A 19,227-nucleotide genomic window follows, 5' to 3' on the forward strand; every position below is an offset into this window, starting at 1 on the left:
TTGGCTATTTAGTCCATTTCTATAATTTGATATATTTGAATTAACTTGAAAAACAATTATGAAACAAAAATAAATGTGATCAGTGCCCCTACGATGTGGTTTTAGGTTTCTAAACATAAGTTTAGAACACATTATATCTCCATTGTATCCGTTCGTCCAATATAGTTACGATTATTGTCATTAATGAAGGATTTATAATTAAATAAATAATTTTATAACGGTTCTGTTAAAAGTAAATTCATCTAGCCAGCATTAAAAAATACAGGTGTAACACGATTGCGCCCGGCTTACCTATTTCCATTCAAAAAACGCAATACGATTGCGCTCGACCAATTAGCACTATCGCGCCAGTCTATAACCTTTTTTACCTGCATAAAACGCAACACGATTGCGCTCTAATATATATATATTAGTGTTTGTCCCGTATATGTATATGTTATAAAAAACATTTTAACCAAAGGCCTATTTCTGACTTTGAATTATATTCTTTTAATAAGTCGCTATTGCTTTGGATTTTTCTGAACCAACTTTGACCTAAGTGGAATCTACAGGCCATAATTTTGCTATTCGGAAAACATTCTTTAATAGCATTGTGTGCGCTTTTTTCAAAATCGAAATGAAAATTACAATTAGCCAATGATATTAATACATTTATGCCTGTCAACTTTAAACATAATTTTATAATAGTGCGCCACATATCTACATAATATTCAGTTGATTTTGACGTCAAAAAACAGTATATTAAAGGAATATAAAAACCGTTTTGTAGCGTATGAATTGTGTACAGTTGATCATAGTATTTTGGCGAATGTAAAAATGTGCCATCAGCAAAAATATTATTTGAACGACTTAATATATCCAGATTAGTTGGGCAAGTCAATACAACTATATTTGAAATTTCTTCCATGTAGCAAAAATATTCATCTAAATTAGTTTTAAGAGTATCGCGCAAGTTAAACAATTGAAATTTTGATTCTTCCAGTGATTTTGGAATTGTTGGTAATTTTTTTTTACGGAAATCGTACATACTTTTTCTCCATAATTTGATATCAGAATGGCGGTTTGTAAATCATTTTCAGTGCTACGTAGTTCTTGTCGAATTATTTTGTTCGGCCTTGTGAATAAGTTGTTTTCACATTTTCTTTTAATTCGTGAATTTATTATTTGTCTACAAACGATATTTTCCGAAATATTTTCATGATTGTGTTCATTAAGCATGCTAAGAACTTTCGTAACATTATTGTCAACATATATACTCGATTGGCAATTTTTGTTAGTACACCGATACCGAATACTGCCTACGCTTTTAATTATTTTATATTCCCTATATTTATGACCATTTACTAATATGCATGGTTTACCTTTCTCAGTCTCGAACTTTTTTGATATACATAGATCCATTTTTTACACTATTATTATTTTCACGACGATACCTACACTTTACGGAACAGCTAGTGAGTTAAACACGGTTTAAAATAGTTAACAGTCAACAGCCAATAGTCAATTGCAGCTCAAATGTAAAATCCGATCACGACACTATCATTGACGCATACTGATATCTGCAGTCCATGGATAATAAGATAACTTAACAATAAAACATTATCTCGATTACTCGGTTGTACATATGGGGAAATCAAGTCCAAGGAAAACCAAGTCCGACTGTATTTTTAAATAGTGTAGTAGAAAATTGTTATATAACATATACATATACGGGACAAACACATATATATATATATATATATATAAGAGCGCAATCGTGTTGCGTTTTATGCAGGTAAGAAAGGTTATATACTGGCGCGATAGTGCTAATTGGTCGAGCGCAATCGTATTGCGTTTTTTGAATGGAAAAAGGTAAGCTGGGCGCAATCGTGGTTCACCGAAAAATACAAATATAGGTATCAAAATATAAGTACTTTATTTACAAATTATCGCATAGTGGGCTTTCCGAATTTCTAAATATTAAAACTATAGTATCGAAAATCAGCAACGTTATAATATAATGTTGTTAGTCATTGATTTTTTTTTTGTTTTATATGTAGGTATTTCTAAGAAGTTTAGTAATTAAGAAAAAGTCCTAATAATAGAAAATAATAAAATATAATCGTATGCTTAAAAAGTTTTAAGTACCCACATTTAATATTTTTAAATACAAACAAAATAACTAAAATTTTCCTTAACATTATTGTATAAATACATTGTGTGTCCTGAGCCCAAGGCTAACCTATATAGGATTACAAAATAATAACTATCAAAGTGAAGGTTTTTATACATCTGAACAACGCGACATATTTTATACAGTATGTTTAACGATAAAAGTATTTTAAATAAAAATATTTTGAACGTATGATTTTCATTCGGGTTTTTTTTACTGTATAAAGGACTTAATATTACACCTGTTTTAGAAAAATGTCAGTACATGCGCTATGAAACAATTTTTTTGATTTGTTACCACCCTTTTTAAGAATTTGAATTTGAATTACTTTTGAATTTTTTCAAGCAACATTGATTTAAGTTTTTTTTAATCTTAAAAATTGACTTACCGAAAGTGAGCTAGTGTTTTGATTTATGCATATTGTATTAATTATTAATGTTTTAACAGTCTATTAATATTTTTGTAAAAATAATGTAAAATGTGCTTAACTTACGACACCACACGAGTTTTAAAAAAAATATATGTGAAATCACACGGAACATTGTAGAATTGTATATAGTTTGTTAAAAATATGATGAATACAACATGCATAAATCAAAATGTTGGCTTATCAAAAATTGTATGTCAAAGTTACTAAAAATAATTAAGGTTATTTTAATTTGATCTCAAAAAGGGAGGTTACTATATAAAAAATTCGTTTTGTTGCACACGCTGAGAAATCTTTTTAAAAATTAAAACTTTTCAAAAATAGGTGTATGTTTAAATCCTTTTTTTTGCAGTAAAAAAACAACACATATGAAAACCAAAGTCTGCATGCATTCTGTTTTCACCTAATATTATGCTAAATTGATATTCGCGTATAATCACATAACATTATAATTTATGTTTGGGTTCATTAGCCAGTCAGACGAAATACGCCGATACTTTGAGTCGTCGCAAGCAGTGTGTCATTATTCTTGTAATAATTATTATCGTAGGCGCGAATCGCAAAAATTATTATATTGTTTGCGGACCCGTGTGTGCTGATCTCCGCGGACGTATTATTAGAATATTCTTTTACGGAGCGAATCGCCACTTATTAAATTGTAACCCTAATTATCATTTACTCTTGTTATTGTGTGTGTCAACCTTATTATTTAGGCAAGACTAGCAGCTGGCCAGCCGTGCACCGACAAATTGTGATTTTTTAACCATTTATTATATTATATTGTATTGTCGAGCCAGTAGGCCAAAATTATACTTTTACGAGTAGCAGCTCAAATAGCTGCTTATATTATTTTTATCTGCTAGGCCAAAAGGGCCAAATATTCTATACTGTGCATTATTTAAACAATTATTATATTATAGCAACTTAATATCAAAAATGCGTGTTAACATTTTATTCTAATGCAAAGGCCACCAGTGTTAGGAACAGATAACAAAAAAATCATCTAGATAAAGATAAAGATAACAACACTAAATTTTATCTAAGATACAGACAAATGATAAACAAATCAAATTCATCTAACAAAAAGATAAAAGATAAAAAATATTTTATCTAGATAATTATCTAAATATTTAAATAACAGATAATTTAAAAAATTTTAATTAGAACAACTAATTTAAAAAAATATATATACCGTCATGTAAGTACACAAAATAATACACACACAAGAAAACCCAAGGCTATCGGCTGTTCTTGCCGGGCTGCGTATTTACGGATACTACTCGAGACTGGCCAATAGATCCCGAATTCAGTTAGGGTTCGTAAAACAAATTTATTTTACGGATACTACTTGAGTCTGGCTACTATGTAATATACCGCTATACTCAAATAAAGGCACATGTAATTTACCGCTATACTATGAATTTATCTAAATTTATTCTAATTTTGTTGATAGGTTAAAAATAGGTATGTAAAAACAATATTATTAACAGTGTATTTGCGACTATATCTATAAAAAAAATTAACTCATAATCTAATATGTAGAATGTAGATATATTACAATAATTTTAATAACGTTCATATACTAGTATTATTTAAATGTCTGTATTTTTTGTCTACGATATCTACATCCTTTCCTAGATAAGCAAATAAATAAAAACTATTATAATATTCTTAATTAAAATCCTAAAATTCAATTCCTATGATTTTACCTACTGTATCTACGATATCTACATCCTTTCATATGTTTTTATGTTTATAATATATCCACGTATAATTTAATATTTAAATATTAATTACTACTATTATAATATTCTTAGTTAGACATTAACAGATTAAAAATATGGTATCAATTGCCACGTATAATTTAATATTTATATATTAATAGCTAAAGGTGGGAGAGTATCCTAAATATAAACCTTAATGTCGGGTTGTATATCGAGGATTGCATTAATTTTCCTATTACAAAAGTTATTAATAGTTATTGCTTTCGCAGTTACACTTATGAGTTATGACTTATCACACTTAAATATTATTAGTTGGTAACTTACTACGTAGGTACGCACATTATGATATTTTGGAAATATAATTTTATTTACATTTATATCATCTACAAATATGTCTCACTTTTTTAATTTCGATTCTAATGTCCAAGTAGTGAAGTCTTATATCGTTAATGATAGTGATTATAATGCTACAATTAGAACCAAAATTTGCCAAGTCGATGATTCATACAGTAAAGGTTGCGATGATTGGGTTCGGAAATATTAATTATATTCAAAAACAAATTCTGAGTGGAGATGGTTTGGCAGTCTAGGATATGTTATAAGTACTATATTAATTATATTATTATTATTAAAAAAAAAAAATGTAGATACCAGTGGCGTAGACATGATTTCTGAAAGGAGGGGGATCAAAAAAAAAAAAACGACAGCTAAATGGGAGGTGAGAAAATTGGAAAATCTTCACCCTCCCCAAACTTTGTCTAAGGTACCTAGTAATATATTTAACAATAAGGAACAATGAATATAATTTGAATTGATTCAAAATTCACATTAAACACAATACTTAAGATTATCCACTCCAATACTCCATATTCTATAAAGTCAAAACTTACAAAATGCTACATCATTAAATAAAATAAATAATAACTAAATTAACAAATCTATCTAAATTTTTTTTGCTACTTCAAAATCTAGTGGAATTGTGGAAGTATTTAGTCGAGCCCACATACGTCATACATATTATTATATATATACTATATGTATAGTGTCGTCTCTATAAATAATAAGATAAGCTATAAATTATAATAAAGTATATCCATCGTCAATCGTCATCGACCATTTCGACCAAATAATTAATATTACTATTTACTTTGCAATTAATAAACGATAATAAAATTATAATGGTATCAGTATGTTGACAAAACTGTCAAAATTCAATAGCTCGATAGATCATAATATGACAAAATATTACATCATATTTTTTTATAGTGCATACTACATAATGTAAGCAAAAACAAAAAATAAAGTTAATGGGTGGGGGGATGTGACCCCCACGTCACCCCCTTGTCTACGCCACTGGTACATATACCCAAATAACCCAACTCACTCAGTCATAGTAGGTATAAACATTATACAATTTAAAGTACCCTCGACTAATAATTTTTTATTACAGCAATATAGCTAATATTGTTATTTTTGGTTATTTAATTGGTAATTTCATCCGAATTTGAACTTAAAATAAATACAAAAAAAAAAAACTGTGTTTGAATCGTTTTTAGATTTTTTTTGCAGCAGAATTAACTATTTACGTGGAACCTTGTTTTAAATTTTCAATTCATAGCTATAAAATTTAAACGTTTTATACATTTTATTTTTATTAACTGAAGAATTTGTAATCTTTCAATTAAATACATTTTGTCAAAATTTGAACTTTAAATGGCCTATGTATTTTTAATATTTGCTTAATGTTTAATCAAACTGCTATTATATAAACTTATGGGGAATCTTGTATTAAATTTTCAAGTTTTTTAACCAACGGATAAAATTTTATTGACATTTATAAAAAAAAAAAACTAAAAAAAATTGGAAATTTCAAATGTTTATAAATAGCTTAAAAATATTAAAAATATTTTGAAGATTTTATCATGTATAGAAAATGCCAGTATATACATTCAGTGAAAATTTAATGTTTTTACGGTAATTTGTTTTAGAGGTACAACAATTAATGTTCGTGTGATTCACTAATTTAAATAAGTGCATTTTTTCATACAAATAATATTTTATAGTTATAAAAAAATAAGATATTTCATTTTTACTAACCTCCATGTTTCAAATAGTTGATATATTTGACGATCGGTAGGATTGATTTGTGCATTAGCTAATTGTTTAATGCACTCCATATTATCCGCATCGTCAATAGAACTAGTTAGTCTTACTGTACTTCGTGATATGTTTTAGCAGCAGCAGGTCATTCCACCATTAAAATAGGTAATGAAATTTTCGCGGACCTCCTTACTTACTCTAAGGTAGCTATATGCTTCAGCATTATAAACTCTATGAGTATGGACAAATACTACCTACCCGAAAATAAAATAAATTAAAAACCTAAAAATTAGTAAAATAAAATTATTTATTTGTTTGGAAAAATTGTCTTACCTTTATTTCTGTGTCTAAACCTTGACGCATATATTGATCTTTTCTTTGTGTGTTCACAGTATTTTTTTTTACTACAATTTTAATTGACGCACTGCAGTTTTTATCACGTAACCTTGTCAAATTAGAATTATGACTTTTATTCTTTGATGAATGTTGGCATATGTAGTCTCTACGATAAACATACATTTGTTTGTTAGGAAATGTACATCTAACTATCCAATTTGTTTTTGAATATAATTAATATTTCCGAACCCAATCATCGCAACCTTTACTGTATGAATCATCGACTTGGCAAATTTTGGTTCTAATTGTAGCATTATAATCACTATCATTAACGATATAAGACTTCACTACTTGGACATTAGAATCGAAATTAAAAAAGTGAGACATATTTGTAGATGATATAAATGTAAATAAAATTATATTTCCAAAATATCATAATGTGCGTACCTACGTAGTAAGTTACCAACTAATAATATTTAAGTGTGATAAGTCATAACTCATAAGTGTAACTGCGAAAGCAATAACTATTAATAACTTTTGTAATAGGAAAATTAATGCAATCCTCGATATACAACCCGACATTAAGGTTTATATTTAGGATACTCTCCCACCTTTAGCTATTAATATATAAATATTAAATTATACGTGGCAATTGATACCATATTTTTAATCTGTTAATGTCTAACTAAGAATATTATAATAGTAGTAATTAATATTTAAATATTAAATTATACGTGGATATATTATAAACATAAAAACATATGAAAGGATGTAGATATCGTAGATACAGTAGGTAAAATCATAGGAATTGAATTTTAGGATTTTAATTAAGAATATTATAATAGTTTTTATTTATTTGCTTATCTAGGAAAGGATGTAGATATCGTAGACAAAAAATACAGACATTTAAATAATACTAGTATATGAACGTTATTAAAATTATTGTAATATATCTACATTCTACATATTAGATTATGAGTTAATTTTTTTTATAGATATAGTCGCAAATACACTGTTAATAATATTGTTTTTACATACCTATTTTTAACCTATCAACAAAATTAGAATAAATTTAGATAAATTCATAGTATAGCGGTAAATTACATGTGCCTTTATTTGAGTATAGCGGTATATTACATAATGGCCAGACTCAAGTAGTATCCGTAAAATAAATTTGTTTTACGAACCCTAACTGAATTCGGGATCTATTGGCCAGTCTCGAGTAGTATCCGTAAATACGCTGCCGGGCTGGGGTGGGGTCACCGGCCACTTTTCGTGTCACGTACTATTATTATTATTATTATTATTATTATTAATTAACAACATTGAAAAGATATTTACGAGCATTGTGTATACGAAATAATGTTTATTATTATTATAAGTCAGGTTCAATTAAAATTGGTTAAGAGATTGTTAAATACTTTATAGTCCATAGATGTATAATATAAAACATAAAAACCCGAAATATATAAATAGCATCTCATGTATTGCTCGTCAGACTTATCAAATATCAATTGTCATTAATTTCAGACGCATTGCAAATACGGAATGAATAGACGGCTGGTTTATCTTTAGTTATCAATGAATAATATTATATTCTATGGAATTTTGTTTTGGATGGCGGTGGTTATAACTTGCCATTTGTTCTATTATTCGTATTTTAATTATAGTTTAAAAATATTTATAAAATTCTGGGAATTTGACATATTTGTTGCGACAGTAATATGCTAATATACGCTAATTACATAAATTAATTAGTATATTATTTTATATATTATTATTTATATTAACCGAATACAGAATATTAATTACTAATAAGTAATAAGTACTAAATAGGAATAATTTATAGTCTTTTCAGAATAACGTCATATATTTTTAGCCCTGGATGTTATTTTACGTACAAGTTGTGCCTCAAATAATGAGAATAAAAATAAAACATTTTCGAACAGATCTAGCTAATTTTCTCCAAAAAATGTATCTTGTAAATTTATCTAGATAAGTTAAATTGTTATCTAAAATAAATACTTAGATAACTTATATTAATTTATCTAGATAAGATAAAATTTAAAAAAATAATAATCTGGATAATTTATCTAGATAAGTCCTAACACTGAAGGCCACTATGAGCACACCCAAATATATACACACATACACACACCACCACATACTAGCACTCACTGGTCTTGCTCGGCGAACCCGTCCATTTCCTTTGAGTCTTGCTACACATATATATACACACTTATAAGTTTATAACACATATCGGTCGGTGTGCGTCAGATGTTATAGGCGCAGCGGAGTACATACAGCTATTTGGGCGCACGTTCTATTATTGTAACGTTCCCGGCGCGAACACATTCAAAATATTTCGTGTTACCTTTATCGTTGAACACATTATACTGTAAATTTTATATATTATATCTGTCGATATGAAATTGGCTAATATCTATTATCTATAATTAAAGTGTATTTATAAATAATCCTTGCCTATAATTATTATAAAATCAGCGAGAAAAAAATAAATTATAATTAATACAATGAAAGAAAAAAGTTTGGTCAATAATAAAAATATTATTGTAAAGGGTTCCGCCCATTTATTTATAAAGAATAAAGGAAGAAAAAATAATAACTTATATGATGTTTTGGCCTTGTAGATTAAAATTATTGTAGATTGTTGCCTTCAGTGATATACACGGGCTACATAGGCCACAGTTAGCAATCTAGTTCGTTATATAATATATCAGCTATGGGCGAGGTAGAGATTTTAGATTTTGCAGATTTTATATTTTATGCAGTTCATTTGGTTTCGGAGTGGTCTTTTAAATGAAATATTAGCTGACTATTCCTATGACTTTACCTTGGATTTTTTTTAATTATTTAATAAAGATTATATTTGGTAATAAGTTTACGAAAATCGTTATTTATGTATATATATGTTATCGCTATACCTATAGATTCAATGTATGATAATATTATACCGGAAATTGTCGGTAGTTGTTTAATAATCAATAACGTAATGCATCCCTAATACAAATATTTTGTGATTCACAGTAGAAAATTATATTTTTTTTAAATATATAAATGGATGCCTTATATACCAAAAGCTGTCATTTGGGCAGGTGAGGTAAAATCATGCATCAATCGTGGCGTTTACAAAAATTATAAGAAACTATATCTTAAAACCAAATGTATGTTTGTGACTCACAACGTCACCACTTGATTGTTTTTGACGAAAATGTTAGATATTGTTTTTAGAGATATCAGAAAACTTTAGATAGTAGATTAGCCCTTCACTGATATTAAATATGTACTATTACGTCCAAAATATTTACACCATTCACAAACCTTATATACGTATACTAACTATTACGTCCCCGTGTTAATTTACTAGTTACCATAGAGTTTTAGGAAACCATAACTTGCATTACTTTTAAACTAAAATAATTAGATCATAATATATTATAGATCTCAACATTTAAATTTTACGAAAAAAATAAAATAAAAATAATATTTTATTTTATTTTACGAAGTATACACAGGTTTTAGGCTATAGAACATACATAGTGTAACGGTGCAAAAATAAAGAATAAAAAATATACCAAAATAAATGCTAAATCTAATTCATGACTATTGTGGTTGACATGTTGGTCAAATTACTACACAAAGCTATACATAGGTACTTTGACGCCAATTTGCTCATGCACAGAGGTACACTAAAACTGAGATAGATACACCCAAACGGAGATACACCAAGTATTCACAAACAGGCGAAGCTTAAAATTCTAAAATAAAACGATTTCGGGAGAAATATTATTTTACGAAGCCACTTTTAATACTGCATTTAGATGTGTGTCGGTTAATCTGGACCTAACGGGTAATTTATTACTGTTCATTATTGAAAAAAGTTGCTCACATAATTACTACTAAACATAGAAATAATTTTACTAGCAAATCTACAAGTTTCTACATATCGTATTGGTACAATATTATAAAAATCAGGAACACCAACCTCATTAAATTTGAATCATTTTGAATCTCGATCAGTAAACATTATCTGTTGTTTTTATACCCTAATATAAACTCTTTCAGTTTTTCTTGCCTCAATAACCCTTCATACTGAATCTAAGATAGCCGTGACACGACATTAATATATATATTTTTTTTTTGTCAATTAATATTGGTAGCCGTGGGCCACAAAAATATGACCTGCGGGCCGCGTGTTTGACATGCCTGTTGTAGATCTTCGTCGGATGCGAAAATAGCCACTTCCAATATAATTATATATCTTTTTAAAATGTAAGTGTCCGTCAGTACACACGATCGAAGTGAATACGGGAATGGTAGTTAATGGTAAACAGTAGGTGTTGGTAATTACCGTACCTACCACCTGTTTACGATTGCCATAACTGCCAACTACCGGAGACCAAATACTCGCCAGAGGTGTGAAATAGAATATGATATAGTCCAGAGCAAAATACGTGGAGTACGGGAAGCACTGTGAGCCCTCTACTTTCGTTTCTTTAATAATATAATGATATATTATACATTTTATATAATCATTAAATATTAAATTCAAAATTGTATTTTGTAAATAATATTAAGTAGTTAATATTAATATCAATATTGAATGCATTTAATATTTGTATATCATATTATACCATAGTTAAGTCTACAGTCTGGAAATCATGTAAACAATATTGTTTTGTTTTTTTAAAATCATTATGTTCTATGTATTTTTATGATGTAGGTAATTTATGTGCCCACCCATTGGCCAAAACTATTTTAACTATTGTACAGTAATACAGTATAATATAATATTGTTATGTTACAATATTTACATTTTATAAAAACACTTACGGAGTTTCATCTACATTTGGTTTGTTCGCGGTTTGTGTAGGTTTCTAATTGAATTTATAAATCTGCCGTTTTTTTCTTTTAGATTATTGAGTTTTTAATCTTACTGCATACTAAACCCATTTTAAAATAATATTTAAATAAAATATAACTTTACTGGAAGGTTGTATGGAATCTTACGTGGTTCCTATACGTCGCAACGATTACCTACCTCGATTTGCATTCTGACAAAATATTCAAATTTTTCACAACAGGTTTCAACCGATTGAGGCAAATTTTAAATTTTAATAATTTTTTTAAAAATTTTAACAACATTTATTGCAATTTATAAATTAACAAAAATATAAAAATGTGGCTTAATCGATTCATAGAAATATTTCAAAATAAAAATCGTGATAATTTTCGACACGAATTGTTGGAGTTGGAAACAGTAGTTTTTGACAAAAACCTCAATTTTATAAATTAAAACAATATTATTACATTTAATGGCCTACTATCACCTACCTATGAAGTATTCATTTCTAAAATAATTTTACTATATAGTCATAACTTATAAGTTGCTAAAAGTATTGCAATTGATTCAACTTTTTCTATAATCATATTAATAAATATAACCTATTATAGGCTAACTGCACTAAATTAAAATTATTGTACCTTTTATTTAGATTTTACTGACACTATATTTAAGAATCTACTTAGTTGAACTGTTCAACTTAGTTAATGAGTTACTGACTATAACAAAAAGTTAGGGTACAAATATTAAATAGTCATAACATAGTTGCATTATTAAAATTAAAATGTTTAACTACAAATATTATAGTTGGTACTACAGCTATGTACTATAATTAGTTCAATTGAAGCTAATTTCCGTTCTAATGTTTCGATACATCGGTCCAATAAAATATATAAATAATTAGAATTTAAACATTTTGACTATTTTATACTTTTGTTGTTTGAGGGTTTTTGCTTCATTTCATTCGTCATTACTAAAAGTAAAAACGTGTTGGTCGCGTGTTAATATTAGTAAGTTGCACAATAGTTGTTGATATAAAAACTCAACTCTGTAAGCTAACGAGGTCGAAACAAAAACACTTTGTAAATTCTATGTAAAAAAAATGCTTAATAAAATAAAATATATAAGAATAATCGCTATATGGTGATAAAAAACTGAGTTTAAAGTATAACATTTACAACTATGTTACTCTATTCAGTATAATAATGCCAAATTCTGATTACTAATCCGGCGGCAGGTATCTTTATTCTTTGGTAATAGTAAGGACAAATACTAGGTAGGTAGTATAATATATTGAACTATAGTATTTACTAATTTTATCTAAGATAGCTACCGGTGGCTCAGTTATCAGTATTCATCCTCAAATTTGGGCATTCTTATCCTGAATAGACTATAATACCAACTGTAAGTGTTGTGGTGGATGGTGTGTAATGCATTTATTTGTAGATTAGTTATTTTGGTGTTAATGTTACTCCAAAGTTGTACTTGAAGCTCGATATAAACAGAATATGAACGAATGTGACATCGACATGGGAATGTTTGAACTCCTGTATATATTATATTTCCTATATACACGTCGTATTATTTAGGTACACTTAGATTCGCGACACTGCCGTGTTGTTGGATGATTTTTAGTTTATGTTTCAACAAGAAAACTCAAGAAATTATAAAAAAATATTATTAGGTATACTATTGTGAAATTTATGGTATGCAAATCATATAAGTGCCTAGCTATACCAAGATGTTTACATATAATTGTATCGATTAAAAAATTAAATTAGGTTTACGTTAAGGTAGGTGCCTATTATTATGGTTGTAGCAATCAATTATTTTTTCTAGTGGAGGAATGCACAAACAAATATATATATTATACCAAGGTAAGTATTAATAATATAGTGGAAATGTATTTTTATACATTTTAATGCAGTAGAATATGAAATAAAAAATAATAACTGTTATTCTAAATGTACGCACACATCATACGTAATACGAATATATATGATATATATCCCTTCTACAAAGCATTGAAGTATTATTATATTATAATAGTTTAATTATATTAAATGTATATAAATGCGTATAAAAAGGGAATATGTCAGTGAATAACAACCATAAAGTTTTTTTTCAAATTGTACCGTTTTAATACAGCCAGCAAGTGGATTTGAAATTTAAATTATAATGATTGAAATGATTTTTTACCTAATTGTTGTTATTCTTGTGGTGTTGTGGTGTTACTTCAAATGGAATAACAGACACGTTGAAAAATTGGCGGCTAAAATGCCCGGACCTCCGACGTACCCGATCATTGGAACAGGATTTCAATTTATTGGATCATCAGAACGTAATAAAAAAATAATATATTCCTAAAAACAAATTACATTTACTACATACTATGTATATTATTTCATATTCTTCAGAGATCATAAGTAAAATAATTGGTTTGGCTAGAGAATATAATCTAGAGCCATTTAAAATATGGTTAGGACCATATTTTGGAGTTGTCATTTCTAAACCGGAAGACTTACAAGTAATTAATTTTGTAAAACAATAAAGATAATAATTATTATATTGGTCTAATCATTAGACTCTAACTTAGATAACATTATTAAATAGTTAGATAAACAATAAATTAAGCAGTTGATGGTCGCAGAGTTTAATATATTCATATTTTATTTTTATATTTCGATTTAGAAAATAAAACTTTTTGAAAATGTATTATTTCACCGCTATGGTTAACTAAATTTGATAGTATTTTAGAAAAAATAAATTCGAATTTATAAGAAATAAAAATACTCCTCTTTAGTATAACAATTAGCGCGCACTAAAGAATATAAAATTAGTTTGTTTATTTTTTGAAAAACATTTCCATTGCTAAATATTAATATACAAAAAAAAATAATGGCCATCATTATTATTATTGCTTACATTTTTTAGATTGTCTTAAATAGTTCAAAGGCTCTTCAAAAAGGTCGAATGTATGAATTTTTTAAGAATTATGCGGGTGAAGGTTTGTTCACTGCACCAGGTAAGTTGTGCACAAAAGTTTTAAAGACATTTATTTGTACAAAATATAAATAGAATAATTTTTAGTAGATACAAATATATATGTATTATAATTATATAACAATTCAAAATAATTCAAAATGATTACAGTGGACAAATGGCGGAGACATCGTCGAATGATCACTCCCGCTTTTAATGCCAAACTTTTGGAACAGTTTTTCCCTGTGTTTAACGAAAAAAACCAAATTCTTATCAAGAATGTTATGAAAGAATCAAATAAAACACAAGCGTTCGATCTCTGGCAATATATTGCACCAACTGCTCTTGATACTATTTGTCGTAAGTATAATTCATTAATACCTACTGTCCACAACGATTTTAAATATTTATGTATAGTTACTAATGGATATTTTATCTATAGAAACTACTATGGGTTACAATCTTGACAGTCAATCAAACAATAAAGAATGTGAATTCGGCGAAGCAATTGTAATGTAATACTTAATATAAAGTCCTTTAATATATTTTAATATATTGTATTAAGTTACTATAAGACAATATGATAACCATTTAATAAGGTTTCTTATACAATTTGTTAAAAAAAAAACGATTTTACTCCATATACTCTCTATAATTCATACTGAATATTTAAATTGAATCTTTCATTTGGTGGGTAGGTACCTCAACGCATAACTATTAACCACGTTAATTTGTTTATACAGAGGAACAGATTTAGACGCGATGAGAATTTACAAACCATGGTTATACCCGGAAATCTTGTTTTCAATATATTTAAAACTGAGTGGACAGCAAAGTATCTTCGAAACAGTGAAACGATTTCCATTACAAGTGTGTACCTATTTTAGACTTAAGGATTTCAATTAATACTTTCAATGACTTTGGACGTTGATCATTATGAAATTAAATTAATGAAATTAAAAGTTTATTTTCTAGATTTTTATACTTGTGATTAGGTTAAGGGCCAAGTACAAAATTAGTTATTGAAAAAAGTGCATTAGGGTAGTTAAGTATATTGCATAATTTTGTGAAAAAACCCATGAAAAAAAAAACCAAAATAGAAAAAAACAACTAGTATATTAAGTTAAGTTATAACTCTCTCTATATAATATTACTTTATAACTCATTAATTCTCAGTCGTCAATATGTGCAAAATACTTTATTTATTCTTTATTCAACGTATTACCTAATCTATGTTGAATTTCTTTATAATAGTTAATGATGATTATTGATTGATGACGTTTTACACTTTTACTTTACCACAATTTATAGATTTTGCATGCTATATAATTAGAATAATTTCATCATATTCAATTGTTGAAACAAATTGTACTGTACATATTTTTATTCAGTAATTATAATATTATAATTTTTGTCAAAACACTTTTTGGTTGGTCATTTTTAACTAAAACATCTCTTTATTATTCACTCAAAAAATATGAGTATCTATAAAACAAAAATACCAACGATATAATGAGTACTTGCAAAGATAAGACATAACTACATATTAAGTAACTGATTATTAAATGTTTGATAGTAAGTAAGATGTCGCCTGAAATAGATTTATCAAACTGATAACCGCAGTAAAACTAGTGGACGGATTAATTGACAGTACACTAGGACTAGTTACTTGGTTGGTTCAAGCAATTATTTATTAACTTGTAGCATTTAATTTTGTTTTGAGATCAAACGGGCAAATTATAAGATTTAGAACAATATCCGGATGATTTTGATTTTTACTAATTTTTTTTTTATTATTATTAATTAACCTGTGGCAACTTATGCTATTGGGTGGTTTTTAACTGTGGGGGAGGGTACTGTAGGTTTTAAACACGTGTGTTTGTTAGTTTGGCAGAATTTTCTAGTGGGCACTCGTAGGTATCTGCCATGCCCGGGTGGGGGATTGCTATCTCTCTCTCCAGACACCGCGACTGCGCAAAGAGAAGTGCCGCCCGTGGCCAGGATTCGAACCGGCCACGGTGCGCGTCGCAACCGAAGTCATAGTCCGCTCAACCACTCCGTCCTCCTTTTTACTAATTTTATCGGCCATAAAGAATTGTGTACATTTCCCGAGAATTTCTTACTCTGTTCAATTTTCCTAATTACATAAAGGTACAATGTGCCTACATATGATTTATTATTACCTCTATATATACGTGTATTTTATTAGGTAATCAAGGAAAAGAAATATGAATTTGACCAGAAAAAAAAAACTATTGCTAAAAAAGACATAACCGACATTGGAGATGGTGAGTTATTTTGGACCGCTCCTAAAATAATAAATAATAAATAACCATTCCATTTTATTAAAACCGTTTTTGTTTAATATATATTTACCAACGCAACAATATAACCAATAATAAATATAATATTATCAAAATTAACAAGTTCTAAACAAAATGCGTTATTGTTTAGAAAACCAATCAAAACTGTTTTTGGACATATTGTTCGAACTGAACCATGATGGTGGTAATCTTTCAGATTCCGATATTAGGGATGAGGTTTTAACGATGATGGCTGGGGTAAATATCTGTTAACTAGCATATCTTGTATATTCTTGATATAAAAAATATTTTGAATTAAATATATAATTATAATTTCAGGGTTTTGAAACCAGCGCTATCACAGTATGTTTTTGTCTTTTGATGATAGCCATACATCAAGATATCCAAGTAAATAATATTAAAAAATACTAAATATTCCTGAAGTTTCTTGTGACACTTTTAAACATTAAATGTTTACAATGAACACTCAGAACACTGATTTTAAACACGCAAAACGGATGTATTTGAAAGACGGATTTAATTATTGAATTTTTTTTTAAATAGAAATTAAATCAATGTACCTACCTAATGATTTTGTTGATAAATTTTAATTATATTTAGGATAAAGTATACAATGAAATTTACGATATATTTGGTGAAAGTGACCAAACGATAACTATTGACGACACCTCTAGACTCGTGTACTTAGAACAAGTGATAAAAGAAACCCTTCGATTATACCCAATAGCACCAGTGCTACTTAGAGAAATTCAAGATGATATTAAAATAAGTGAGTGAATTTTAAAACGTACTACCAGTTACCTACTATTGTAAATTTTACCGTGGTATATTGATATTAAATTATCTGTGCTTTAGTTTCAAGTGATTACGTATTGCCAAAAGGAACAACGTGTGCTATATTCCCAATGGCTACACACCATAGTCCTGATTTGTACCCAAATCCTTGGTCTTTTAATCCTGAAAACTTCAGCCCAGAAAATAACGCTAAACGTCATAGATATAGCTTTATTGCTTTCAGTGGTGGTCCAAGAGGTTGCATAGGTAAAGTTATATTTTGTGAAATCATAATAATATAAGACTGCAATATTATGTAATATACTGTAATACTATTGTATTTCAATTCAAACGATAGGATCTAAATATGCCATGCTTTCGATGAAAGCCGTTGTGTCAACATTCTTGCGACATTTTAGCGTACACACAGATGTCAAATTAACAGATATTAAGTTAACATTAGGTTTATTGATGAGAAGTGTTCATGGTTATCAAGTTACGATTCGACCAAGAGACAGAAGACCAACTTACAAGCGGGATCAGAATCAGCAAGTATAATGTGCAATTATTGATTAATATAATGATTTGTTCATTTTTGTGTTAGATATTATCAGTTATAATAAATTAGTGTGTGATGTTTGTTATTGAATACAAAAATAAAAAATAGTTTTCCTTAATTAAAACAATTAAAATAAAACTTGAATGCATTTTATTTTGATTGTAATCGACATCATTAAACGGTGTATACTATAGTACAAATATATTTTGTATATTATCTCGAACGATTATATTTTTAATTCCTCGTCACTTAGTGATCGAATAATGTATTGAGATTATTTAATGTTTGTTTATGTTTTGATTTCATTCCATCATAATACGTATAGTATTATCGATATTTTATGTTTAACGACGTATTTTGCAATGACCTTTTTTATAATTTGTCAAAATAAATAAATAGATGCATTATGAAAATATTAATTTTAAATTTTTTTTGTCTGTCTTTTATTTTATATCCATTGTGTTATAATTTTTTTATTGATACTTTATTTTAATGTTAATAAGTTACTACTGTCTACTAGTATATCTTAGAGTAATATTTAGTGTAAGAGAATTAGGCAGTTATGTGTCATAACAAAAGTGTAAATTTGATTTTTTTTTAAATTAATTATCATAGCTATTAGGAAGACAGATTAACACTGGGAGCGCTGTCGACGCCTATCGTACTGATGGTTAGGCGGGTTCCCCCTAGGTGGATTTGGGACTTGAGTCGGGAGATGGTATGTATTTTACCGACATTTCGCATATTATATTTTCCTTTAAGTGAAGTGTAGTGAATGTATTTGATAATATTAATAGAAATTGTACTTACCAACGTATACAGTTAGCTATAAAAGCGTATAAAGTTTCGATACCAAAATTAATTTATTATAAAAAGTAAAATAACCAATATAAAACCATATCTATACACCCCGAATCGGATGGTACAAATTGTTTCCACCAGAGCTCGTTTTGTTAATCTGTTTCCCCAAAAAGGTCGTTAGGTG

At 27.9% G+C, this 19,227-nt stretch overlaps 1 protein-coding gene across 2 annotated transcripts; it reads left to right on the top strand.

The window, feature by feature from the left end:
- Positions 1-13,715: 13,715 nt before the first annotated feature.
- Positions 13,716-18,655, top strand: LOC132937882 (cytochrome P450 4g15-like). Of its 2 annotated transcripts, XM_061004467.1 has the most exons (12): positions 13,716-13,944; positions 14,021-14,130; positions 14,538-14,628; positions 14,757-14,945; positions 15,028-15,100; positions 15,329-15,455; positions 16,795-16,873; positions 17,040-17,146; positions 17,228-17,296; positions 17,510-17,678; positions 17,765-17,950; positions 18,042-18,655. In XM_061004467.1, the coding sequence occupies exons 1-12, from the start codon at positions 13,782-13,784 to the stop codon at positions 18,239-18,241; spliced, it is 1,563 nt and encodes a 520-aa protein (XP_060860450.1). In that variant the 5' UTR covers positions 13,716-13,781; the 3' UTR covers positions 18,242-18,655. The 2 variants fall into 2 exon arrangements, with proteins under 2 accessions (XP_060860450.1, XP_060860451.1); XM_061004468.1 differs by lacking the exon at positions 16,795-16,873 and having other exon boundaries at positions 15,028-15,095.
- The last annotated feature ends 572 nt before the right edge of the window (positions 18,656-19,227 follow it).

Source organism: Metopolophium dirhodum, chromosome 2 (genome assembly GCF_019925205.1).
Source record: "Metopolophium dirhodum isolate CAU chromosome 2, ASM1992520v1, whole genome shotgun sequence".
In the NCBI taxonomy this organism is placed as follows: domain Eukaryota; kingdom Metazoa; phylum Arthropoda; class Insecta; order Hemiptera; family Aphididae; genus Metopolophium; species Metopolophium dirhodum.

Excerpts from the sequence above, each read along its gene's own strand:
- LOC132937882 (XM_061004467.1), top strand. The coding sequence starts at position 13,782 with ATGATTGAAATGATTTTTTACCTAATTGTTGTTATTCTTGTGGTGTTG. Across the intron at positions 13,945-14,020 it reads ATTTATTGGATCATCAGAAC|AGATCATAAGTAAAATAATT; the intron begins GTAATAAAAAAA and ends CATATTCTTCAG. Across the intron at positions 17,679-17,764 it reads TCAAGATGATATTAAAATAA|TTTCAAGTGATTACGTATTG; the intron begins GTGAGTGAATTT and ends TCTGTGCTTTAG.